Below are 27,420 nucleotides of genomic sequence, written 5' to 3' on the forward strand. Positions count from 1 at the left end.
AGATGGGAGGTCCTGGATTCAAATTTGGCCTCAGATACTTCCTAGTCTAGTTCTCCCTTTTGCTTCTCTAGCCACTGAGCCACTTAAGTGCCCCCCCCCCCCAACTATCATTTCTTTGATTTAAGATATACGGAATCAATTTTTGGAAGAAGAAAAAAAAACTTAACTTGGTTATTTTAAAAGAGTCAGACTCAAGGTGATAACTGCTAAGTTGGAGATAAGGAAACTGAGTTGCTCTAAGACTTGTATATTCCCAACTCCATTTTCTTGAGCACTGTGGAGGCAGGATACAGTGACTGACTTCTTTGTCACGTAGATTCATCAAATCCTTAAAGCCAGCAGATATTTGGGCATTGTAAGACCAAAGCATATAAGAAATAGTCCTTGCCCCCATAGAGTTCACAGTCTTTTGAGGAGAAGGGACAAGACCCACTCACATGAAAAGCTAAATGAGTAAGTCAAAAAAATGAGAACAGTCACATGACAAGTTTGCCTAATGGAGTCTTCGAGAGTTCAGAGAAGTACAAGGTCACAGATCTCTGTAATGCCCTGGGAATTTCTCCACAAAACAGGTGGAATTTGAGCTGAGCCATGAAGGAAAGGCAGAAGGGATTGTTTCATTCTTTGTAACCCTAGCCAGCAGCCAGCATAAGGCCGGCATCATAGTAGGCACTAGATAAGTATTGGTTCATTAATTGATTGGTAGGATTCAGGTAGCTGAAAGGGAAGAGGCATTCCAAATGGGTGAAGCTGTATAAGCTCAGGAAGGAAGGAATTAGAATGTATCTAGAAAACATAATGTGGTAGAGGGAAGGAGAGAGAGAACATGGATCAGAAAATGTCAGAAAACAATTATTAGAATTGTTTCTACATGTAACCTGGAAAAATATTTTTAAAAACATAAAAAAGAAATATCTACCTTGCCAACTTATTGTGGAGATCAAATGAGATATTTGTAAAAACTACTTAGCACCGTGCCTGGCACATAGTAGGTGCTATCTAAATGCTTATTCCCTTAACATAAAAGAAAATATAATAGACCAGTGTAGTTTAAGCTTCAGAGGCCTTTAGGAGTGTAGTCGTAGATAAGGCAAGAAAGAGAAGCTGGGGCCAAATTATGGAGAATCTTGAATGGCAGGCTAAGGAATATGTGGGCTTTATTCTATAGGAAGCAGGATTGAAGTTTTGGTGTTTTTTTGCAAGTAAGTGATAGAGGAAGACAGATTTGGGAGCAGTCTGTAGGATGAGACCATAGATCTAGTGTTTAGAGGGACCACAAGATCATCTAGTTCAGACCCTTCATTTTATAGATGAGGAAACTGAGGCCCAGAAAATTTAACTGAATTCACTCATTCAATGGTGTCTTTTGATTTCAAATTCAAATGTTAGGAAGGGAAGAGACTGGTTTTTGTTGTTATCATTTTCTGTCATGTCAAACTAGATTATCTGGGAATCTTGGCATTTTTCTGCCTTTGGCAATCCGGAGAAAGTTTGGGAGACTCATGGGAGCTGGAGGGATAGCTGCATATCATCAGCCCCGGGACAGACAGGTTGGGCACTCTATGTGACTCTGTTTGGTGTTTTCTTGGCAGAAATACTAGAGGGTTTGCCATTTCCTTCTCAAACTCATTTTACAAACAGGATTAAGTGACTTGCCCAGGGTCACATAATCTTTGGCCAGATTTGAACTTATGCAGATGAATCTTCCTGACTCCAGGCCTGGCACTCTATCCTCTATGCCACCTAGCGAGAGAAACTGGAGGCAGAGACAAATTAGAATGATTTTACAATATTCCAGGCATAAAGGCAGAAATTATGTAGCTGGAATGAGAATGAAAAGGAAAGCACAACTGTGAGACATTTGGAAAGAACAAGCCATTAGGCTTTTGGTGACTGACTATTAGGAAGAAAGGAAAAGCATCTGAGACAGGATAACTGGAAGAATGATGGACTATTGACAAAAGTTGAGAAGTTGGAGAGAGATCCAGCTTTGGGGGAAAAGCTAATGAGTTTAGTTTTAGATGTGGAATTTAAGGTAACAGCAGGGCTTCCAACTGGAAATTTCCAGTAGACAATAAGATACGCCTATAAATAAAAAAGGCAGCAGATGCCCCGTGACGAGAATGGCTAGTCCCTCATTGTTTCTCTCTGCAGCCTGCCTGTGAGTGCTGCTTGCCAAAGAAGAGCTAGTGAAGTACCCATTCATAGTGTATCTGGGAGAGAGAAAATTGAGAAGAACTCCCTCCTGTCAATCACTCTCCTCCCCTTGCACAGTCAAATCCCTATAGAAAAAGCACTTGAATGAAACTCTGGCCACACAGTTTAATTATTTTATTTCATATATCAAGTTAATGTTGGCAGTTGCTATACATTGTTAGACTTTCTCAAAATCAACTGGCACCACAAGGACTGCATTTGTGTCATTCATCCCTCATGGTATCATGCATAAATGGGTGACTGGGAGTGGCTGTGGGGTCCCCTTTCCTATTGTTTTCTTAAAGCAAGATTCTTTTGTCTCTTCCAAATTCAATGTCGTCGGGCCTACCATTAGGAGAAAAGACTCAATCAAGAGAAAAGACTCAGTAATGTCTAAGGGTTTTCTCTCGGTCGCAGAGTGGACAGTAACCATTAATCATAGTGGAGTCCTTTAACGTAGCCTATCAGTCCTTTTATTTTTATTTTTTTACTCTTTTCAAAAAAGTGATGGGATCTGATTGCATTTCCATTTAATGGACTACCAATAAATATTCCTTTATTCTATATAGGCATCCTTTTACTTACGAATGCATAGTACTTTTCCTAAGAATAAGGAGAGTGGAAAAGCAGATTAAGTAATAATAATAGCTTACATCTGCACACAGCATTTTAAAACCTCTCCTAGGGGAAACTCTTTGACTTGAATAATATAATTATCATTGCCTCCATTTTATATATAAGGAAACAGAGATTCAGAAGTAACTTCCATGCAGTCACACAGCTACTAAATGTCAGTGAGGTCTTGAACGCAGGTCTCCAGTTCTAAACTCAGTGTTCTTTCTACTATATTGAATATGAAAACATAAAGAGCTATCTTTTTAAATGTAGGTGTAATAATATACAGAGTTAACAAATTAGATAGCTTCTGAGGTCTCTTCCAACTCAAATATGTTGTTATTTTACTGATCCTTAGTCTCATTTGAATCTTAGCATATGGTTAGCACTCAACAAATGTTGTTTCCTTCTTTCATTCCCATCCCTGCCATAAAGTTCCCTGATGCCACTGCCAGCAGGGAAAAAGGTATCCCTGGTGCCCAAAGTTGAACCTAGAATGTATTTCCCTAGAGAAACAGCATTGAATATAGTTAAAATAGTACTATTAATACTCTATATTTGGGCCATTAATAGAATAAGTGATATTTTGCAAACTGATACAGAGACCTAACAACTGAAATATTTGAATAAGAAATTTAATTCCAGGTTCCAAATAACCTACTTTACAGACTTTTGAAACACAATCTGTTCATAAGTTGGGAACTATCTACTATGTAGAGAGATGTTTATTTCCAGGAAATCATGCTATTAGTGATTTCAGACCTACTGTTACCTTGATTTTCCTTATGATATTTATTCCATCCATAAAATGTCATCTTAAATTGACTAATTAAATAAAAAATTAAAAAAAAAATGTCATCTTGCCCTTCTGTAGGGTAAATACCTAATGGAGTCTAGCTTTTTAATGAAGCATCCTGCAGTTGGAAAGTTTGGGTTTCCTACTTTTTCCTTCCATATAGATCCTTTTCTAGATATTTCTTCTCTTTTCCTGAGGTTCCCTCCCTCTACCCCTGCACTTGTAGGGTGCCAGGAATATTTAAGAATATGCTAGGAACAATTTTATCTGCCATAAGAGGCAGGATTTTCTTCTATTTTCACCTTCAAAATGGTTGTAATGCCTTTTTTTTTCTCCTAGCTAATAATTTTGAATGCTAATGCTTTTCTTTTCCCCAGAAGGAAGTATCTCTTAATATACAGTAGGAAGAGAATTGAACTTGGAGTCGTAGTTCATGAGTTTTGGTCCCTTATTATATAACCTTGGACCTCGGTTGACTCATTCATAAATTAAAGGATTTGAACTAGGTGACCTCTAAAGTTGTTTCCAACTCTAGAACTAGAAACTAGGAACCCACTGATTTTACATATGTGAGATGGGCCCAAGTCCTTGCCTAAGACCAACCATTTCTGCCTAATATTGGATTTATTTGCTGACTCTGGGAGCCATTACAGAGAGAGGGGAAGTGGAAGCAAGGTGCAAAAGGGGTAAACTGATCCCCTGCCCACCTGGACTCTATAAAGCTGCCACCTCGCCCTTCATGAACTTATGTGGTTCTAGATAATCCTTCAGGCATGCTTTCTTAGTGTGGGCAATTTTCTTAAATCCCCTATAACAGATGTTTTCCCCCCAACAGTCTCTGCTGCAAATGGCAGGTCCTCAAAATGCCTCTTCCAGGATGCCTTTCCAGATTGGGCTTACCCCCCAGCTTTTTCAAGCATTTACAATTAGCAGTAATTATATTAGTATGTATTAGCAGAATATATGCTAGTATTTAGCAGTAATTGTGTGCATTTTTTTCTCTTAAAAAAAAACTACAGGGCATCTTTGCATAGCCCATTAGACCACGAACTTCCCAAGATGCAGCTGTGTGGTGGGAAAAGTATTACTACACTTGGAGATAAAACCCCCATATTCTAGTCCTAGCTTTGTCAATTAGCTACATGATTGGAGGCAAGTTGTTTTCTCTTCAGAAGTGAAGGACTTGTAGTACCAGTGGTCCTCATCCGCTGATAGCACTATATCATCATTCTCTGAATATTGAAGTCTAAAATTGTGAGCAGAGATCTTGTTATCCCAATTATAATGAGAAACCCCAGGAACAGCTAGATAGCATAGTGGAAGAGAGCTAGACCTGGAGTGGAGAGGACCTGGATTCAAATGTGGCCTCCAACACTCCCTAGCTGTGTGACCCCGAGCAAATCATTTAACCCCAATTGTCCAATTACTGCTCTTCTGCTGTAGAATTGATAAGACAGGAGGAAAGGGTTTTAAAATAATAATAACATTGAAAAGACCCTGAGGGTCTCTATAGTGTCCAAGCCCAACTCTCCCCGGAAGTGGATGCCTTGCTTTCCAGAAGCCTTGCCTCTTCCTCTCCCACTTTGGCTTTGGCATCCATTTCACAGTTAGACCCTCCGTGTTGTTTGGGGCATTCCTGTCATTCGGCCCTATTTGGGAAGAGGCATTGTTTTGGTGCTCCCAGGAAGTCATGGAACCCCTGAAGGTTTGTTTCCATCTGTGCCAGCCTTGGCGGGGTGCCAGGGTCTGTAGCTTGATGATGAATTTTTGATACCCTACAGATTTCTGCCTCACTGGTTTGTCAGTAGGAGGAATTTAATAATGAACCCTTAGAAACTTGGCAATTCACTTGGCTTCCCTTTTTCCCCATGTTAGGAATATTTTGTCCTTAGTGAAAGGGTAAGACCCCTAGGATGAACTTGATGCCATTGAACTCTCACGGTCCCAGGGAAGGTGAATTAAGGTGGAGATTAGGGATAACAGCTATTAATAGCTCTTCTGCTTTCATATTAAGCTTTATAGTTTACACTCTTTTCCATATCCATTATCTCATTTTAGCCCTGCAGTGTAGAGATGCAATGCATAACAGGGCTTGTCCTTATTTGGTGAGAGAACTGTGACTCAGAAGAAATGATAAGTCTCATAGCCATGAAGTGGGGCAGGACTGAGTCAATTCAACTCACCTGTGCCCTCATTAAACACCTTCTCTGCCTTAGGCGATGGGTACAAAGACAAATGAAATCTCTATTCTGCTCAGGCCAGACAATGTATAGGCAGATAAATAAATACAAAATACATATAAAATGATTGCTAACAATTGATGGGATCAGGAAAAGGACTCCTGGAGGAGTTCTAGATCAGGATTTAAGAATATAGAAATGAGTCATTATTGTATCTTGGGAAGGAAATGAACATATCACAGAGGGAGATAGACAGTGGTCTTTACAAAGTCAAATGTTCAGAAAAGGCCAAGAAAGAATTTTTTGTGATTGAGATATATGTGTGTATCTGTTTTGTTTATATTAGGTTCATCTTGATATACATTTTTTTTTCTTTAAAGATGAGCAATCATGAATTATTTCTTAGAAATGTAGGGTCTGAGACAGCTAGATGATACAGTGAATAGTGTCCTGGGCATAGAGTCAGGGAGAGTGTAGATCTAGCCTCATGTACTTACTAGCTGTATCACCTTGGGTGAGTCACTTAACCTGTTTGCTGAGAGAGACAGAGGGAAAAACAGAAAAAAATAGACAGATACAGAAAGTAAGACAAAGAGAGAGTGATAGAGAAACAAAAAGACAGATGAATATGGAGTCCTTATTATGTCAAGGAAATATCAAACTTTATTATTCAAAGATATTTTATTTTCCCAATTACATGTGATCACAATTTTCAACAATCTTTTTCTGAAATGATCAGATCCAAATTATCTTTCTCCCTCCCTTCCTTTCCCCTTCCCTGAGATGATAAGCAATTTGATCTGGCTTATATATGTATTATCATGCAAAACATACTTCCATATTGGTCATTATTGTAAGAGAGTGCTCATAAAAATGGAATTGTAAATAAACTAATGTGAAAGTATGTAGGCATATATACATATGTTTTGATCAGCATCTGATTCCAACAATTCTTTCTCTGGAGGTGGATAGCATTCTTTGTCATAAGTCTTTCAGAATTGTCCCAGATCATTGTATTGGTGAAAGTAGCTAGGTCTTTCATAGCTGATCATCATATAATATTACAGTGTACACATATTCTCTTGGTTCTGCTTATTTCTCTGCATCAGTTTGCTTAGATTGTTCAGCTTTTTCTGAAATTTTCCTATTTATCATTTTCTTATAGCACAATAGTATTCCATCACCACCATATGCCATAATTTGTTCAGCCATTCCCCAATTGATGTCCATCCCCTCAATTTCCAATTCTTTGCCACCACAAAAAGAACAGCTATGAATATTTTTTTACAAGTAGGTGCTTTCCCCTTTTTTATGATCTCTTTGATATATGGACCCAGTAGTGACATTACAGGATCAGAAGGTATGCACAGTTTTATAGCCCTTTGGGCATAGTTTCAAATTGCTCTCTGGGAACGGTTGGATCAGTTCACAACTCCATCAACAATACATTAGTGTCCTGATTTTGCACATCCCTTGCAACATTCATCACTTTTCTTTCCTATCATATTGGTCAGTGTGATAAGTGTGAGGTGGTACCTCAGAGTTGTTTTAATTTGCAGGTAATATCAAATCTTACAGAGTAGCAAACTTTGTTCAACCATATATATCATCAGTTTTTGCATAGTTTAATCTAGCAAGCAGCCTTCTACTTGCCCCCACACCTTATTTCAGTTTTACTGACTAAACAGCAATATAGAAGGACTCATCAAAATAAAAGCAATTCAGAGTCCCAAAACATCATTACCACACAGCAATATAATAAAAGTTAATTCATTTATTACCACTTTCAAATATACTAAAAAAGGAAAAATAGATGCAATATCTTTAAAATTAGTAAAATGCTCCTTTTTACACAAAATAGATTTTGTATCTCAGTGTAAACAGTTGTGATATGAATATGTATTTTCTTGTCTAGAAGCAAAGTTCTTAGTTTATAAAGATGGCAGTTACTCCTTAGGGCTCCTCAATAGTTCTGTCTCTGTCTCTTGACCCTACTCAGAGTTTCTCCTGGAAAAATTGAAATTTAGATCATGTTTGAGTCTCTTCCAAAAAAGGGCAGGGGGTTCCCATAACTCCTATAGAAGCATTCAGGCTAACAAAACATTAAAAGTAGGGCAAGATTTATTTACCCTAACCAAAAAAGTGCAAAGGATTTACGTCAGAATTCATAAACAATTAAGAAAAATTTTCCTTCCAGCAAGCACCACCTCACCCAGGAACCTGTACAGTCTTTTAGATTTAGAATATGTGCCCCCATTTGGATCACTTGTGTGTCAGCTTCCTTCTGAACCAGCACAGTTGATATACCTCACAGTAGCAGCAGAGTGAGGCTCTGATCTTGCTGCTTCCCAGTTCCCACTTGGTCCAGAAAATTCATCAGCTGGATCTCAGAGGCATGGTGCAAGAACTCCTCCATTATACATGGCTCCCCTGGAAGGAACCACATGGCTGTAAAAGCTTCCCTCCAAGGAACTATGCCTCTGTCCAGTCAGCTTCTCTTCCTACTACCTCCCAACTTTGCTGCTCTGTATTTATTTGTCTTGACTCTCTTTTTATTTATTTTTATTTTTTAAACCCTTACCTTCCTTCTTAGAATCAATACTGTGTATTGGTTCCAAGACGGAAGACCAGTAAAGGATAGGCAATGGGAGTTAAGTGACTTGCCCAGGGTCACACAGCTGGGAAGAGTCTGAGGCCAGATTTGAACCTAGAACCTCCCATCTCTAGGTCTGGCTCTCAATCCACTGAGCTACCCACCTGCCCCCTTGCCTCTTTTTTTAAAAGGTCAACTCCAAATTAAGTGCATAGATGTGAGACCTAACCATCATGTGCTTGCTTGATTATTCATGGTGGGATATCAATGGAGCCACCCAGGACAAAGCAATAGGAGATATCACCAGTGATTGAACAGTGTCTTAATTTGTGGGCTCTAAAGACTTTTACACAATATGTAGGTAGTCGACAACAATGGCAGAACAAGGGACTATATCCATGTGACAGCAAGGTACAGGACAATGCCAGGTCTTACCCACTGTATTTATATTTTTGGCTCTATGAACTCTCTTCCCCAAACCTTTCAGTCTCTAGTCACAAACTTCTTCCTGTCTCGTTCAGTACCATAGGAAAAAAGAGCTCATCCCAGCCTCCATAGGATTCAGTTAAGATAGGTTTTCTTTTTAAATATTGGTGCCTGCTTCTTCCTTCCTTGACCAGCATTTCCAGGAATGGGAAAGTTGGCTTTATGTCTAGGGCAGGCCATGCAAATTAGGTAAGTTTGAGCTAAGGCCTCATGACGTGTTCTACTTCCATTCTGTTTATAGGGTGCGGACATTGTAAGAAGATGAAGCCTGAGTTTGAAAGTGCAGCAGAGGCCCTCCATGGAGTAGCAGATGTAAGTGCCTTTCTCCTTTTTCTCCTTCTCTTTTCCCCCTAACCCTCTTCTTTAAGTAATCAGCAATAAGCAGAATCATAAAAGCAACTTTTCCCTACAACTCACTTAGTTGCTTTCCTATTTCTTTGAGTTCTTTAGTGTTCCTCATCCAGAATGCATTCTTGTTAGCCATGCATGGTCTCTGCCAACCTTGGAAAAGTGAAGAACAAACATTCTGCTTGTTCTTTATTCTTCTGGGAGTCGGTATTATCTTGGTCCTAGGATTAAATCCCAAGAGGCCTTCCTTTTGTCCCCATGACCTTCAGGCTTGGGACAGGTTCCATTTTCTTTTAGTGCCCTGGGTTTAAAAGTTTCATATTAATTTAGAAGTGGATGGGGACAATGATGTGGCATATTTATACTTTCCGTGAGTTTTCTTAGGTCTGACTGGCAGGTGACTCTCCAGAGAGATGTCCATGTACTAGTTATGTTCTGCTGGTGGAAGATTCATCTGTCATCTTAGCCTTATACTGTGACCCATAGTTTTCTTTTTCCCTGTTCCAGAGTCCAGGTGTCCTTGCAGCTGTTGATGCCACTGTCAACAAAGCCATTGCAGAGCGATATCAGATCTCAGGGTTCCCTACACTGAAATATTTTAAGGATGGAGAAGAAAAGTATACATTGCCACAGCTCAGAACAAAGAAGAAGATTATTGAGTGGATGAAAAAGTAAGTTTTGTGATATTGAAATTCAATTTGGATTTCCAGCACTTAGCACCCCTGGTGATTTTCCTAGGGGGAAGAAGTATGTCATTCAGCCCAATTTCTTCAATTCAGAGCCCCCGTCATCTAAGATAGCTTTCAATTCCAGAATCTAATAGTATGTTGATAATGCTTCCTAATCCATCAAGTTAGTCTTATTCCCTTTGGATGAGATTTTTAAAATCTTAGTAAAATGCTTGCATGTCTTTCCCAAATGGTCCTTCCTTTTAATCTCCTTAGCCCCTAGTTTCATTTCCTTACTTCGTTTTTTCTTTCTCTGAATAAAGGTAGTTAAATGAGGTACTTGAAAGAGAAAAGTCAGTGTGCTGATTGGTCCATGGTTATAGAACCGATCTTATTGACAGAACCCAGAATTAAAAATGAGTTGAATTCAAAAAATCGAATACTGTGGGGCCTAGGGCAAAATAGAAGTATAGAAGACCCTGGTACTGTTGGCTCGATGACCAGATTTCTTTTTTTTTTTCACTTAAGAATTTTAGGTTCTGTAATTCTTTAAGTCTTATTTGCAGTTTCCCAGGGAATAATTATGCCATATGTGTAGATTTACTTGCAGGGAAATTGGAGGCAGAAAATGGGCACAGTACTCTGCTATGCTTGAGGTCCCAAGTCAGCAAAGACCCATATCAACCTCTTGGCCCTCCTTTTCTCTTCCCAAACATGTATGATTTGAGCATATTCTTTTTTCCAGAATTAGGAGGCATTGTTGGGTACAGTACAGAAGAAAGAGGACATATAGTTTCTGCCCATAGAGAGCTCTTAATGTGAGACCATATTGTCCTTGCCATCAGTGACTACTTTTTCATGTCCCACACTAGAAAGACTTGGGGGAATGCAGAAAGACTCAAAGGATCTTCACAGAACAATATAGAAACATGTACAGATTAATGGAAGGGTGACTGAATATGTACATGCTCAAAGGATTCAGAGTTGAGTGGCCATAAATATCAGATGAGTTTAATTAGGTAAGGCTTTCTGCAAGAAGAGAGCTGACTTGATAAGCTTCAAAGCCCTGTGTAAACTGTAAACTAATACAAAGGAGCTTTCCTTATGATCAGCTTCATCCTTTGCCTCAGGCCTTAGTGCCAGGATAAAGCACAACCGTACATTTTGGGCCCCCAGTTTGCAAGAGAAGGGTGGCCTTTCATTTTAAATATCAGAACATCTCTCTGGGTCTTGATGGATGCTGGGTCTCGAGCTGGAATTGTATTTATCCAAACCTTTTCCTTTGGGTCCACTGAGTTGCTAGTTGGCAGCTCATTAAGAGGTAACAGCAGAGACAAAGTCAGAGATGATAAAGCTAAATTAAAACTAATACATACTATTTGGCCTTCTGTTTGGTCAGCACTTAAGTAAAAGTAAGAGTTCATCATAGGCAGAAGAGTAAGTTCCTTGGTGGTATAAAGATCTGGACAGAGAGCAAGTGAGATCTCTATCCTTCCTATTTTAAGTTCATTCTACACTCATTACTTTGTGTATGTATGACTGTGCTGGAAAAGATCAATATGCAATTAATGATACACAACATTTGCCAAGTGCTTTGTTTCCCCACAAAGTGCTTTCAGCTGTATTGCTTCATTTGTATACACCTCAGGATGCCTATGTTGCAGAAAGTAATAGGTACTTTTCTTCCTTTCATCTATAGGGACACTGAGACCCAAAGGTGTTGGATGATTTGGCCCAGGTTACACAAATAGCCCTTCCTCTTTTGTGCATATACAAAAAGGATCTTCTAAATTGTATTTATAGGGAACGAATGCCACATAGTTTGGGTGTTGTAAATTATGTTTGGTGACCTTGTGCTCAATAAAAAGAAGTGCTTTAAATATGTCTAGAAATACAAGTCATGGGTAGGTAGAGAAGCCCAGGAGCTAACCAGGCATCTTTGAGTAAGGGGGAAGGGGCAGCATTGAGGATCAGGGCAGAAGAGATTAGGAAAGAAGTGTGTTTTCTGCTAGCAAAGGCTTCAGATCTCTAAAGAACTTGGGGACAAACAATGACAGCTTCTTTATTACTGGAAGAGGTTCTTCTCAGCCTCTTTCCCTCAAATCATTGCTCAATTGTTTTCTGACAAATCAGGCACTATTTCGTCTTTGTCTTTGTACCCTGCACTGTGGAACTTAGTAAGTGCTTATGAATTGAATAATTAATTGTTCTAAGAGCATTCTCCTCTCCTGGTCCCCTGAGGCTGAAAGGGAACAGTCTGAGGTCCCTCATGGCAATGATGAATCCCCAATGTATTTCTTCAAGCAGATACCTGGCTCACCAACATATAATGTATACTGGCAGAAGCCACACACTAAGAGAAGGAGTCATCAGTTTATCCCAGGAAATAGAATACATAAATGTACAGGTATGGAAGGAAGCAGCAAATAAGAAGAATCACACTGCTGAAAAGAGTTCAGTGACTGGCAAATTCTCCTTCTTTAGCTAGCCTGGTAGCTTATTAAGAGAAGCTTTGGGAATAGTCTGTTGCAGATAATTTGATGTATCCTTTTGCCTATGATCATGCAAAGCAGCCTATCATTGAGAAGTATGGTACAATCCTCAAGAGGAATTCTTGTAGGGCTGTGCAGATAAGTGGGGTTCATATAAGTGGGGGTCCTGAGATTTCATTCCCTGCCATCCCCTTGGAGTGTCCTCATTCAGGCATATTTTTGTGTTTCCCAAGACAGGAGAGATGGAAGGTGGCAGAGTCAAGATGCAGCTTAATAGCAGCAAAAGCTGAAAACCCCTCTGAGAATCCTCTCAAACCAAGACAAAAGAGGACCTTTGGCTTGACTCTGTTGGAATATGGCTGGCCTCAGATGGATTAGGATAAATGATAAGCCCTCATGTATGAAAATTCAAATTTCATTGAGAAGGAAGCTTAGATTTGTATTCATAAGAGGGGTAGGAGTGCAAAATTGCACAGATAGATGATGAGAAATTATTTTTTTCTATAAATTGAGCCAGAAAAAAACTTGAGGTTGCACATGACTGAAAGTGTAGTATTGTTATAAAACAGGTAATATCATTAGTTTGACTTCAACTCCTTCAAAAGGCCTGGATTGGTGTAATGAGACCCCCCCAACTCCTCCTGCTTGCTCCTCCTGTGACTCACTTTGTGCTCTAAGGGTTGCCTGCTCCCCACCATGGCAGGGAGGGTGCACACTAGGGGGAGGAGTAGAGCATTTTCCTAGTGGCACCTACCCCACTGCTGTTGTGAGCTCCTAGGAAGCCAGTTATAACTGCAGTGATAACCCCTGGGGTGGGGGGGAGTCAGGAGATTGCATCTTTCAAAGGGGCCATAAGGCTTTTTAGGTGATAGATAATGGATGGGAGGTTGAGTTGTTTTGGAGACAAGCCCAGCAATTAGATATCGTGTGGAAGGTGGGATCCAATCCGTCTTTCCACCTTCCAGTTGGTGGATTACATATCTTTTAGGATCCTGCCTCACCTCTTGGTAGGGTATTCCTTTTATATACAAGCAATGCTAAAGTGTTTGTTAACTATCCAGAATCCATGAGTTGTCCTTCCCAGTTTGTTGTTTTGTCTGAATAGGATACAGTTTAGTCTCTGATACTGATTGCGCTAAGTAATATTTTTTTTCATATCACTTCCTTTGATCAGAAGTTTTCCTTTTGGTTCTAACTTATTTTTTTGTACTTTGTATCTAATTGTGCTTTTTTTCTTTTCCTTCTTATATTGAGAGGATTTACCAAGGGAAGGGGAGGCCTAATTCTGGGGGTGGAGAGATTAAAAAACAGTAAAGCTTCTGAGGGGTCTCCTTTAGCATCTTTCCTCCTCCCCCAGTACATATTCCTAATGGTTTTCGCCTTTCTCCCATAGATCTTTGCATTGATGTTACTTTTTATCAACTTATGTGTTCACTTATTTGGAAGATCTTAACTTTTCCATAAAATTTCCATCCTCTGCCACAAAAAGCCACACTTTTTTGTTTATTCTCATCATGAGCACTTCAAGACAAGAGAGCCAAATATCTCATAAAATGATGTATCCTGTTGCCCTTGGGCACATGATGAGAAAAACTTCTTCAGTTTCATAATTAGTCTCTCCAAGGAAAACCTGTGAACTGTGTTTTCATTTAACTAAACAACTTCCTTGTGGCTTCATTTATTCTAAGAATGTCAATATTGATATGACTCAATTTCTTCAGGAGTATTCCAAATCATTGGTCATTAGACAAAGAGCTCATATTTAGTCTCAATGGTAAAGTTAATGTTGTTAGGTGAGCTAAACTGTGATTAGTTTTTTTGGGTTTTTTGCCTCCTCTGATCCCTTTTTCTGCTACTGCCAAAGGCAAAGGGGGCAACACAGGACTAAAGACCATTTTTATATTTTATTTTGTGTCATGGGTTGTCATGGCTAAAAAATTCATGACCCAGTAGCCAGACCTTCTCAAAAAGAACTTCTTTGAATTTAGTGAGACTGATCCTCAGCCAGTGATTTCCTCTTGCCAGGACTATCTTCAAAGCCTTTCCAGTTCTATAGAACCAGCTAGAGCTTACAAGCAGCAGGGACAGGCCCACTTCCAGGTCACAATGAGTCTTTAGCATTGGACTGTAGCAGAGGAGAGGACTTTTCTGGGAAAATATAAATACTTATTTCAAGAGTCAGTTTTTAAATAAAACATTTTCTTTTTTTTTCAAAATTTTTTTAATTAGATGATTTAGAATATTTTTCCATGGTTACAAGACTCATGTTCTTTCCCTCCCCACTTCCCACCCTCTTCCCATATCTGACACACAATTCCACTGGGTTTAACATGTATCATTGATCAAGACCCATTTCCATATTTATTAATATTTTCACTAGGGTGATCCTTTAGAGTCTCCCTCCCCAATCATATCCCCATCAACCAATGTGATCAAGCAGTTGTTTTTCTTCTGTGTTTCTTTTCCCACAGTACTTCCTCTGGATGTGAATAATATTCTTTCTCATATGTCCCTCCAAATAGTTCTGGATCATTGCATTGCTACTAGTAGGGAAGTTCATTACATTTTATTTTACCACAGTGTATCTGTCTCTGTGTACAATGTTCTCCTGGTTCTGCTCCTCTCGCTCTGCATCACTTCCTGGAGGTCTTTCCAGTTCACATGGAATTCCTCCACTTTATTATTCCCTTGGGCACAATAGTATTCCATCACCAACAGATACCACAATTTGTTTACCCATTCCCCAATTGAAGGGCATCCCCTCATTTTCCAATTTTTTGCCACCACAAAGAGCGCAGCTATGAATATTCTTGTACAAGTCTTTTTCCTTATTATTTCTTTGGGGTACAAACCCAGCAGTGCTATGGCTGGATCAAAGGGCAGACAGTCTTTCATCGCCCTTTGGGCATAGTTCCAAATTGCCCTCCAGAATGGTTGGATCAATTCACAACTCCACCAGCAATACATCAATGTCCTATTTTTGCCACGTCCCCTCCAGCATTCATTGCTTTCCTTTGCTGTCATGTTAGTCAGTCTGCTAGGTGTGAGGTGATACCTGAGAGTTGTTTTGATTTATAGAAATAAAACATTTTCAAAGTGCAAAGAAGACTATTCTTAATTACTGGAGACTAATGAGAATTCCAAAAGTATAATAAAAGTTGTCAACTTTCTGTAATTCCAAAATCTCAGAAGCTGAGGTTATAGCAATAACTAATACTTAAATCAAGTTTATTGAGCTTTTCTATCTCCCCCACCCCTTTTACTCCTTTTCATTCTATCATCCTCCCTTAACTGGACAAAGGAATAAAAGAGGATTTAGAAATCATTTAGACCTCCCCCACCATTTTCAGAAGAGGAGATTGAGGCTTAGCCCAAAGTCACCAAGGAAGAAAGTAGGAAAGCCAAGATTTGAACTGAAATCCTCTGAGCCATCTCCCCTCTATATCATGCTAGCTCAGTGTTTGAGCGGCTCTGAAGGAAAGTGTGGGAGAAGTATTAGGCTGCCTACCAAACAGAAAGTCTATTGACCTTATTGCTATGTCTATGAAAACTTGACAATCCATCAGGACCTTGCTGAGAAGCTGAATCACTTCCATTTAAATGACAGGAAGATTCTGTAGATCATCTGGCAAGATAAGGGCCCATACATTGCTCTCAAGCTGAACAGCCAAGCATTCAAACTCTACTGTAAAGAGCACAACTCCAGTGGGCTGGCCAAGTAACCCAGATCCCAAGCACGTTTACTAAAAGACTATTTTATGAAGAACTTACGCAGCCTAAGTGCTCACAAGGTCTCTCTGAAGAACTTTAGTATCAGTTGAGAAACATGGGAGACACTGGCTCAGTACCACCCAAAATACTATGCCATCACCAAAGAAGGTACACTGTTCCATGAGCAAAGCAGAATCACAGAAGTACAAAGGAAATGTGAGATGTGCACATCTAGAGACATCTCCATCCCAAATGTTCAAACAGACTGTGCCCAAACTGTGGTATAGCCTTCCAAGCTCATATTGGATCATTTGACCACAGTTGAATACATTGTACCCTGACCCCAACATCATTATGTTATTGGTCCTCTTCAAGTACAATCAATCAACAGTCATACCATGTCACCTCTTAAATGGGATCTTCTGTCTAGCTGGCAACATTTGAGGGAGAGAGATGATCAGTTTGAATCACAGTCCTTTTTCATAATAGAACTGGACCTTTAAAGATCATCTAGTCCATCCTCCTCATTTTACAGGTGAGAAAACCAAATCAGAGAACGGAGAAATATTTGCCTACATTCATGCAGTACAGGGCAGGCAGTTCACAGTAGAACCAAGGTTAAAACTCAGGCCTCAATCACCCTTGACATTGTGGAGTGTTTTAGGGTTTTTTTGTTTATTCTGGGCATTGTTATTCAGTAGTTTGATTTCCCTCTTACTCATTTTAAAAGCTTGAGTTGAACATTTTGTTTTTCATTATCTAAACACAATATTTGATGCATTAAGTGACTTCATTTTGTGTCACTTATAATTGATTTTTTTCCCCCAAGTCAGAGACTCTTGATCAGAAACCATTCCTAATTTCTGGTTTATATATGTGATGTTTGCTATTAATTTCTAAGTTTGATGACTTCCTTCAATTCTAAGCTAAAAATCTTAATTAATTTCTACATTAAACCTTAGCTGATTCCCCTCAATGTTAGTGCCTACCCTCTAAGATTAACCCCAGATTATCCTGTAAGTAATTTATTTATACATAGCTTTTTTTTTTTTTTAACCCTTACCTTCTGTCTTGGAGAGTGGTAAGGGCTAGGCAATGGGGGCCAAGTGACTTGCCCAGGGTCACACAGCTGGGAAGTATCTGAGGCCAGATTTGAACCTAGGACCTCCCGTCTCTAGGCCTGGCTCTCAATCCACTGAGCTACCCTGTTACCCCCTTATACATAGCTTTTTGCATGTTGTTTCCTCTATTTGATGGAAATTTTCTTTTCTTTTTAATTCCAGTGCTTAGCAAAGGATAGTTGTGCTAAGCTGATTCATAGTCTGGTTTATAGTTCTGGCACATAAGTAGATGCTTAATAAATGCATACTGATCTGACATGACTTGCAATATTGCTCTTTCCTCCTAGTTAATTTGATTATTATTAGCATAATAGTCCTAGTGCTTCAAGTTCAGAACTAGTCAAGCTTCCAAAAGACTGGTAAACTAAAAAGTTAATTTAATATAATTAATAATTAATATAATTTAATATGGCTTCCCATGAAATTGTTTCCCAAAATGAAATTAAATGTCTTTTTAAGATAGCTAAGCAGATCTATCAAGAACTATTATTTCCGTTTCTTGTATTTAAATAGCTGATACATAATTTAGAGCAAGATTTAAAGAAATACAAATACCTATATACAGTTAGGTCTTTAATTCAGTAATCCCCAAATAGTATTAGTCTTAATCCTTTTCCTTTCATCTCTTTAGAGAGAGAAGCCTTTAACTTTTCTTACATATATAAAGTTTAAATTTAGGTTTTTGACTAAATATAGAGTGATAAAATAATATTTGTGGTTGCCCATTTTAAAATGTTATAGCTTAAGACTGTTGGCAGCTTTTATTTACAAAAAGGTAGAAAGAGTGAAAGTGTAAAATGTAGATAAAGAGACAGATTCCTAACAAGCCTACCAGCCCTTCTTCTGGCTTAGCCCAGAGGAATTGCATGATACTAACACAAATGTGTATAGCAATTGACCCAGTCCTTGCATAAATTATCTCATGCTGTATTCCTAACCACCTTAAGGTGGTAAGGTGAGCAGGTGTTATTATCTCCACTTACAGATTAGGAAATTGAGATTCACAGAAGTTATAACTTGTTGATGGTCATAGCCATTGGGTCAGGATTAGACTTAACAACCTTGACTTCTGATTCAAATCCAACATCTTAAACACTGAATTGAGACTGTGAACACTCTTAAATGGTAGGCTAAAGAATTGGACAGTGTTTACTTTTGTATCCATTTCTCATTATCTTTGGACAGTATTAGGCAGTGGGGAGCCACTGGAAGTTTTGAATATTATAAAAACTGTCTTCTGGGAAGAGTAATCTTTTGCAATATGTGTAACTGCAGAAGGGAAAGAAAAGACTCACGATTATCTTAGCTTGTTTAAGAGCAAGAATTTGAATGGATGATAGGGAGGTGATTGATATATGTTTACATCTATACATATAGACACTTGTGTGCCTATATATACATTTATGTATGCATCTGTATACTTCTATTGTGTAAATATATAAGATTTAATTATCCAGAATTTTGATGGTAATTGAATTATTGCTTAATCAAGGAGCATTTATTAAGACTTATTAGTGAGAGGCACTCTTCTAAGTGCTGGAAATACAAAGAAAGGCAATTACATGGTCCCTACCCTCAAAAATGTTCCCATTGTAATGGGAAAGACAATGTATGAACAGTTGTGTGCCTACAAAAGTATATGCAGAGTAAATGTAAGGAAATCTCAGAAGGCAGGCAGAAGTAGTGTAATGGAGGGGGGCCCTGGGAGAGGCCTCCTACAGAAATTGGGATTTAATCTGATTCTTGAAGGAAGCCAGGTGTAATAGATGCCAATATTAGGAGATTGATGGTAATAGGTCAGGGACACCAGGAAGCCAGCTAGAGGAAAGGCTGGATCTTACACTCCTCCCCACACACCACTTCCTGTCCCTTTCTCAAGTGATCTAAAGGTTCTTCTCAGGAACGGTAAGCTTGAAGGGTTTCTCCAATAACCAATCCCACAATTTAGATCTTTTAACTAAAAGGGTTTTATTCTTTAAGGTATTCTTTAAAAATGGGAGGGAGGGAGAGGAAAATGGGTTTTCCTAATCTTATAAATTATCCCTGTTGATTAGAAGATTGAGATATAAATTTGAATTTAAGAAACTCAGTCGGTTTCCCTAAAGAGAGATGTTGATCACAAGAGACTGACAAGATTTCTCCTGAATTGAAACCAAAAGTCTCCACAGCACTCAGTCTCCTGAATAGGCAATGCCCAAAGAGAGTTTGTTTTTCCAACCCTCCTTTCCAGGGTCAGTAAAACAAGTGAGTTCAGGCTGCTGGGCTGCCCACTGCCCTCTTCAAAATTCCATTGGAACCATGTCTCTATCTGGTTGATTGACAGTTCACCAAAATTCCAACTCTTGCTTTTTCTTGCAAATCTCTTTTGTGTTACAACCTCATCTTTACACTGGGGAGCTAGGAGGCAGAGAGAAGGCGGGAAAGTTCCATGCATGGGAGGGCATTCAGTGAAGAGACACAGAATTGGGAGATGGAGTATCATGTGGGAAGAATAGCAAGGTCAATGCTGCTAAATCATGGCTTATGTAGAGAAGAGAAAAGTAGAAGACTGGAAAGAATGGAAAAGGCCAGGTTGTTAATAACTTTAATTATCAAATGGAGTGTGCCAGAGGCCAAAGGGAGCCAGTGGAGTTGATTGGGTAGGGAGTTGATGTGGTCCCACATCTGAGTGTTTGGATGGGGAGAGACTTAAAGCAGGAAGACTAACAAGAAGTATATTGCAATAGTCTTAAATATAAAGTAGTAAGAGCCTGTCCTAGGGTGGTGGCAATGGGAGGGGAGAGAAAGGGGCCTCAATAAAAAATGTAAGTACGCCCAAAAGATGGGAACAAGGATAGTGAAGGAACTAGAGACTTTGCCACCCCAAAATGACTGAACAACCATAATCTTTAGCCTGAACACCCATAATCTTTAGCCTGGGGAAGAAAAGAATTATTGAGGGACATCAACTTTATCTCCAAGGCCTGTCAAATAGAAGCCAGATTAGAATTGCTGAGCTTGTTCTCAGAGAAAACACAAGGTAAAGCAATGGGTGGAAGTTGCAGAGAGATATTTTTAGACTTGGCATAAGGAAAAGCCTCCTAATAACTAGAGCTCTGCAAAAATAGAATAGGCTGTCTTGGGAGGGAGTGGATTCCTCTTCTGGTGGAAATTGAATGCCTATTTTGAGGGGATGTTGCGGAAGGGATTCCTACTCAGTTGTGGCCTAGAATTAGGTCTCTTCTAAGATTATATGATTCTCACATTCTAGAAATATTGTAACAGGAGAATCAACAGGATTTAGAAATTGATAAAATATGAGAAATAAGGAAGGACAGTATAAAAAGGACCATAAACTTCCAGGCCTGATAAATAGGTGGATGTTGCTAACATCAATAAAAATCTGAACAATTTGGTATAAATAATAATATATTATGCATCACTTTAAGTTTGTAAAACAATTTGTTTATATCAAGTGAGTTAGGAAATGCAAAAATTATTTTCCTTGTTTTACAAATGAAGAAACTGAGGCTCAGAGGCATTAATTGAGTTATTTACCAAAGCACATTTAATAAACATCAGAACCAGGATTCCTGAAATCCACTGGGTGCTCTACTACACCATTGCATCTCTGATGATAGGCTTGCTTTAAACATGCCTGATTTGATGTGACAAGTGATGCATCCTTAGAACTGTCCAACAGACAATTAGAAATGCAGGCTGAATACTTGGTGCTAGAGATAAGGATTTCAAAGTCATTCTCATATAGATAATGATAAAGATTTGAGAGTAAATGAGAATATACATAAAGGTGATAATTGAAATTGTGAGAGTACATAGGCTCTCCAAATGAAGAGATAGTTGTAGATGGGAGGACTGAACCTTGAGGAAGACTAAGAGAATAAGAACCACTTCAGGCTGACATGACACAATCAGATTGTGGAATGTCATGGGAGTCAAAAAAGGACAAGTTTCCAGGAGAGAATGAGGAATAGTGTCAAATAGTGAAGGAATATTAGGGGAAATGTGTCTGGGTAGCAGCTTGAATAGAATGGTAGAGGGAGGAACTAGATTTCAAGGGTAATGAGAAATGAATAACAGTAGATGATAGACCACTTATAGAAATTTGATGATGGAAGAAAAGAGATAGGAATAGTGGGAGGGGCATTAACGTTTGTCTTTTTAAAGACAAGGGAGGTGTGTGTATATTTGTAGATGAAAAAAGAAGAGATTCAAGATGCTTGAAGGAATAATTGTGAATAATATGTCACATTTGGGAATGAGGAAGCATTTAGAGATGGATGAGGACAGCGCACAGGTGTGGAAAGATTAGCCTTGGAAATAAAAAAAGATCCCTTTTACTCTGAGACTAGAGCAAAGGAAGAGAAAATTAGTATAAAAACAAACAGTTGTATTTATCTCACCTTCTCCCTCACTTAGCTATTTTCGGTGGAAAAGAGAGCCTAAGAATTATGCTGTCTTCTTTAAATGATACCTTAGTAACTATCTCAAAAGTGGCTAATGCATTAATCTCCTTTTACTAGAGCTTTCTATGAAAAAGCTTGGATTTTTAAAAATCTAAGCCTAATAAGACCTTTTTCTTTTCTGGTCTACTTTACTTTCTACCTTCCTCTTTCCCTCCTCCCTTTTCCTTCCTTCCTTCCTTCCTTCCTTCCTTCCTTCCTTCCTTCCTTCCTTCCTTCCTTCCTTCCTTCCTTCCTTCCTTCCTTCCTTCCTTCCTTCCTTCCTTCCTTCCTTCCTTCCTTCCTTCCTTCCTTCCTTCCTTCCTTCCTTCCTTCCTTCCTTCCTTCCTTCCTTCCTTCCTTCCTTCCTTCCTTCCTTCCTTCCTTCCTTCCTCCCTCCCTCCCTCCCTCCCTCCCTCCCTCCCTCCCTTCCTTCCTTCCTTCCTTCCTTCCTTCCTTCCTTCCTTCCTTCCTTCCTTCCTTCCTTCCTTCCTTCCTCCCTTCCTCCCTCCCTCCCTCCCTCCCTCCCTCCCTCCCTCCCTCCCTCCCTCCCTCCCTCCATCCCTCCCTCCCTCTGTCTCCTTGTCTTTATTTATTTTTTTTTTCTGTTTCAGGCTTTTATTTTGGATTAATCAGCAAACGATACAAGCTTTATTCAAGAAATGAGTTTGATATTCAAGGCCAAGAGTCCTGTCTCTGTCTCTGTCTCTGTCTCTGTCTCTGTCTGTGTGTGTGTGTGTGTGTGTGTGTGTGTGTCTGTCTGTCTGTCTGTCTGTCTGTCTGTCTGTCTGTCTCTGTCTCTGTCTCTCTCTCTCATTTGGAAGTACTGTGGCCACTCATGGGTCTTATCCCATTGTTGATCATTATGAAAGCTTTAACCTGCTCAGTTTTTCTGGCCTGGGCCTGTTTGCCCCTCTTTAGGCAGCCTGCTAACTTTTCATTTTCAAGGGCTTACCATATTAGTACCAGACTTAGAAGGGTTTCCATTGCATTCAGAACTCCCAGACCCCAAGATGTACACTAGTTGTTGGCCTTTCCCAGAAACAGAGATTACAGGAGTGATTCACCATATCTGGCAAGACCTATGTATTAGAGAGCATGACATAACAAGGTTTTTAAGTAGCAATGTAAAGAGATTTCCCCAAAACATGCTAAAATGTATATCTTTGTGGATATCTGCATTTAGAATGTATCCCACATAGTTGATATAGTTGGAATCAAAGTTATGTTCTGTTTCTTCCAGTCCTGAGGCTCCTCCACCCCCAGAGCCTGCCTGGGAAGAAAAGCAAACCAGTGTGCTGCACCTGACTGGAGTGGACTTTCGGGAAGCCCTGAAGAAAAAGAAGCATGCTCTTGTCATGTTCTATGCACCCTGTGAGTAGACAAAGACTTAGCCATCTAAACATGAAGTCAGTGTGGAGGAGGGAGTCAGTGGGTGCTAGCCTCCTATTTATTTGGAAAATAACCCTCTGGGCCAAAGGGAGAGGCTGAGAGATTCTCTGGGCACACAGGAACTTCTCAGAGTTTGCAGACCATTAAAACTAGAAAGGACCTTAGAAGATTGCCTAGTTCAACTCTCTTATATTATAGATGAGGAAACTGAGATCCAGAGAGGGGAAGTGATTTTGTGCAGGGCCAAACAGCTAATGAATGACTTGAAGAGCAGGTCTCCTAACTCAAAGTCCTGTGTCTTTCCCCCTACACCTTGGTCCACACACAGAAGAGAGTTATCTATTTTTATTCTTAAAGATTGTCAGAGAAGAAAATTGCCTTCTTTCTCCTGTTCTAGTATCTCACACCCACGACCCACAGTTGTTGGGAATTCATCTTGTGTTTAACTTAAATCCTTATTTCTATTTATGTCAGGTTGCTTAGACAGCCTCCTTCCTAGCAGCCCACCCAACCTTCAGACTCCCACCATGTCCTCTTTCCTCTTTAATTAGGCACCAATATGAATACATTTCCACCCCCAAGTCCCTTGGTAGCCTGGAAAACTTGAGCAACACCCCTCCTTCTGAATAGTGCCATCCCTCTTCCTCCCCTAGCCACCCCCTTTCCCACATCCCTCTTGGTGCAGTAGACACTCTGTTGCAGTTCCTGTGTCTCCTCTTCTGAGCCTCCCCTAAGAGTCTGGTTTTAATCAAAGACTAAGGACAAACCACAACTCTGCTCATATGCAGGTACATGTAACCTTGGGCTTTTGTGTCTTCTCATGTCAAACACATTAATTGACACTTAAAAAAACAGACCTTTGGATTTCCTCCTTTGCTCTCACCTTTCTCTTTATCCCAAGTTATAGCACAGCCTAATGAAGTAAAGATAATAGAAGCTGTCTATGGAGAACCCTCAGGGCATGGAGCTCAGCCTAGTAATAAATTCACCCAGTTGTCATCAGCCCTCCTTTGGGGTCCCCAAACTTCTATCTAGACCATCTTTCTGAGGACGTAGCTGAGTTCCCTGGGAGGCTGACTACCTGCAGATATTTTGCTAGCTCAGCAAGATGTAGAATCTGTCTGAAAATTGATTTCTCAATCAGGACCCTCCCTCTCCATTTTTGCCATTTCTCTTTTCTGATGAATACCTCCTACCTGTGGACTCCTTATTAAGAGTTCTGGTCCTTCACTGCTATGGTTTCCTAGGACCTTAGAATTTCTTTATGAAAATGAATACAACATTATAAATGGGTAGGTGGGGGAATAAATACCCTTCCAAGACATAGACACTCACACATCCCTACTGAGGATGGATTCTTTTAATCTCGTCTTCAGGGTCAAGGTTGATCATTATACTTTTTATATTATCATATTTCATATAATTATAATTTGTTATATATTATATAATTATACTTTTTTGTATTTTATCTTTCGGCTTTGCTTACTTCAATTTTGCTTCAGTTCATATTAATCTTCCCATGCTTTTCCATCTTCTTGATTTTCATTTACTACAGTGCAAGTAATATTTCATTATATTCTTGAATCAATTTGTTTAACTTTTCCTCCACACATCTATTTTTTGCTTCCAGTTCTTCACTTCTCTTAAAAAATGTTGCTATAAATATCTTGAAATACACTTTTTATTATCAACCTTGATGGGATATATGCTTAGCAGTGAGTTCCTTGGGTCAGAGTCTAGAAAATTTTAGTCACTTCCTTGGAATATCTTAAAAATACTTGGTGACTCAGTGGATTGAGAGCCAGGCCTAGAGACGGGAGGTCCTAGGTTCAAATCTGGCCTCAGACACTTCTCAGCTGTGTGACCCTGGGCAAGTCACTTGACCCCCACTGCCTAGCCCTTACCACTCTTCTGACTTGGAGCCAATACACAGTAAGGTAAGGGTTTAAATAAATACTTTCCAGATTGGCTGAACCAATTCAAAACTCCACTAACAATGCACTAATGGACCTTACTTTTCATAGCCACTCCATCATTGACTATTTATATCTTTTGTCATATTTGCTAACTTACTGGGAATAAGAGGAAACCTCAAAGTTTATTATCAGTGATTTAGACTATATTTTCCTATAGTTGTTGACAATTTGCAGCTCTTTTGAGAGCTCTTTGTTCATATTCTTAGAGTATAAGTAATCTTACTTTGACCAGTATCCATTAAGCAATAGTTATTGGTGTCATGCATTTTTGTTAATTCCCTATATATCTTGGATATCAAACCCTTATCAAAGATAATTGGTGGGAAATTTTTTACATCATTGTTCATTTCCCTTCTTGTCCTTATTACCTTGATTTTGTTAATGCAAAAACTATTCAGTTTCATATAATTTAAATTATTTTGTCTTTCTTAATCACTTTCGTCTTCAGTTTGATTAAGAATTCCTCCCCTTACCATTAAAAAAAAAATGCTTCCCATAAGAGAAGTGATTCATGTACTGTTCATGACTATGGGCACAAGTATTCTTTTTTCCCCCTTTCTTTTAACAATATAACAATATTGTTCTTTGTGCCCTTTATTCACTTTCTGTCAAATGTACAGGATAAGTAGATAGATAGCTCTATAGACAGATAGGTAGATAGATTTTTTAAAAATCAAAAAAGCCTCATAGTAAGTGGTAAAAAAATATGAACTAAAAGTTCTCAAAAGAATTAGGATTTGCTAACACTATAAAAGAATACCTCAGGTCACTAATAATAAGAGAAATGTAAATCATAACCACCCTGAAGTTTCATCTCAAGTCCAGCAAATTGATAAAGATGGGAATAGTCAGTGTTGGAAGAATCAGAACTGTAAACTCATACCAATTTCAGTAATCAGTTTGGAATTATGCAAGTAAAGTGAATAAATATCTATATCCCTTGACCCAGAGATTCTACTTCTAGGCATATGGCCCAAAGTATATGTTTAATAAGAAGAAAGATCCCATATACACAAATATTTCTAGGACCACTTTTTGTGATAGCAAAGAGCTAGAAATTAAGTAGATGCTCATTATGGGGATATAGTTTATTAAGTTGTGGTACATAAATATAATGGAATAGTACTGTGTTGTAAGAAATAGCAATATATGCTTGTCAGATCCAGGAGGGGGGAGGGAAAGAACATGAATTATGTAACCATGGGAAAATATTCTAAACTAATTAATTAATTTTGAAAAAGAAAAATAGCATATGATGAATGCAGAAAATCATGGAAAGATTTACACGAACTAATTCAGAATAAAGCAAGCAGAGCCAAGAAAACAGTATATGCATTGACTATAATAATGTAGATGTGAAGAACAAACACAATACCAATACAACTGAAACTAAATTTTTCAGAATTAGAATAAAATAGCATGGCCCCAAATAAGAGCCATGAAAAGACACCACCACCCTTTTACAAAGGTAGGAGGTTTACAGATATGGAACATAAATATATATATATGTATATATACATATATATCTTTAGGTTTTTCCCCCCATTATATTGATCATCAATTTTATGAATCATTTTTTCTCTTCCTTTTTTTCTTTTAAAATATTTTTTTTTATATCAGATGGTTCTCTAAGAGAGACAGGGGAAAGGACATAGGAGAAAGTTAAGTGATATAAAGACAAAAGATAATTTTTTAAAACCCTTACCTCCTGGTTTAGTGTCAATATTGATTTTTAAGACAGAAGGTAAGGGTTTTAAAGCAATAAGGGATAGACAATGGGGGTTAATAGCTAGGAAATGTTTGAGGCCAAATTTTAACCCAGGTCCTTATATCACTAGGCCTGGCTCTCAGTCCACTAAGTCACCTACCTGCCCCAATATTAGTTTTTAAAAAGGGGAGGGGGCCTCTTCCTATAGACATCTGTTAAAGGGACTTGATCTGGCTCTCTCTTCTTTTTTTTAAATTGTGGTCAGGTAGCCATTTTAAAAGTATCATAGCATATGGTGTAAAACATTCTCTTCATTTTTGCCATTCTACTTTCCAGTTTTCTCAGAAGTTCTTGTCCAGTAGGGAGTTTTTTGCTAAGTTTTTGGATCTCTGCATTTGGGGGGTTTTAGTTCAATAGAGTCTGTTTCATAAATACCTAGTGTGTCCTACAAATCCACTTTTTTTTTTAAATCCTTACCTTCTATCTTAGAGTTAATACCAAGTATTAGTTCCAAGACAGAAGAGTGGTAAGGACCAGGCAATTGGGATTAAGTGACTTGCCCAGGGTCACACAATTAGGAAGTGTCTCAGGCCAGATTTGAACCCAAGATCTCCATCTCCAGCCCTGTTCCTCTCAACCACTTAACTGCCACCACTAATTTACCTTTCTGTTGTTTTTGTAACTAGTATCAAATTG

The 27,420-nt window shown here is 38.9% G+C and overlaps 1 protein-coding gene across 1 annotated transcript in view; it reads left to right on the top strand.

Annotated features, from left to right (window-relative positions):
• Positions 1-27,420, top strand: part of PDIA5 (protein disulfide isomerase family A member 5) — a 186,214-nt gene that overhangs the window by 137,811 nt on the left and 20,983 nt on the right. Inside the window, exons 12-14 of the mRNA XM_007493796.3 lie at positions 9,108-9,178; positions 9,722-9,885; positions 22,892-23,022. Of these exons, the coding sequence (XP_007493858.1) occupies positions 9,108-9,178; positions 9,722-9,885; positions 22,892-23,022 (366 nt within the window). The remainder of the gene's footprint in view (positions 1-9,107; positions 9,179-9,721; positions 9,886-22,891; positions 23,023-27,420) is intronic.

Source organism: Monodelphis domestica, chromosome 4, assembly GCF_027887165.1.
Source record: "Monodelphis domestica isolate mMonDom1 chromosome 4, mMonDom1.pri, whole genome shotgun sequence".
NCBI classification, from domain to species: Eukaryota; Metazoa; Chordata; class Mammalia; order Didelphimorphia; family Didelphidae; genus Monodelphis; species Monodelphis domestica.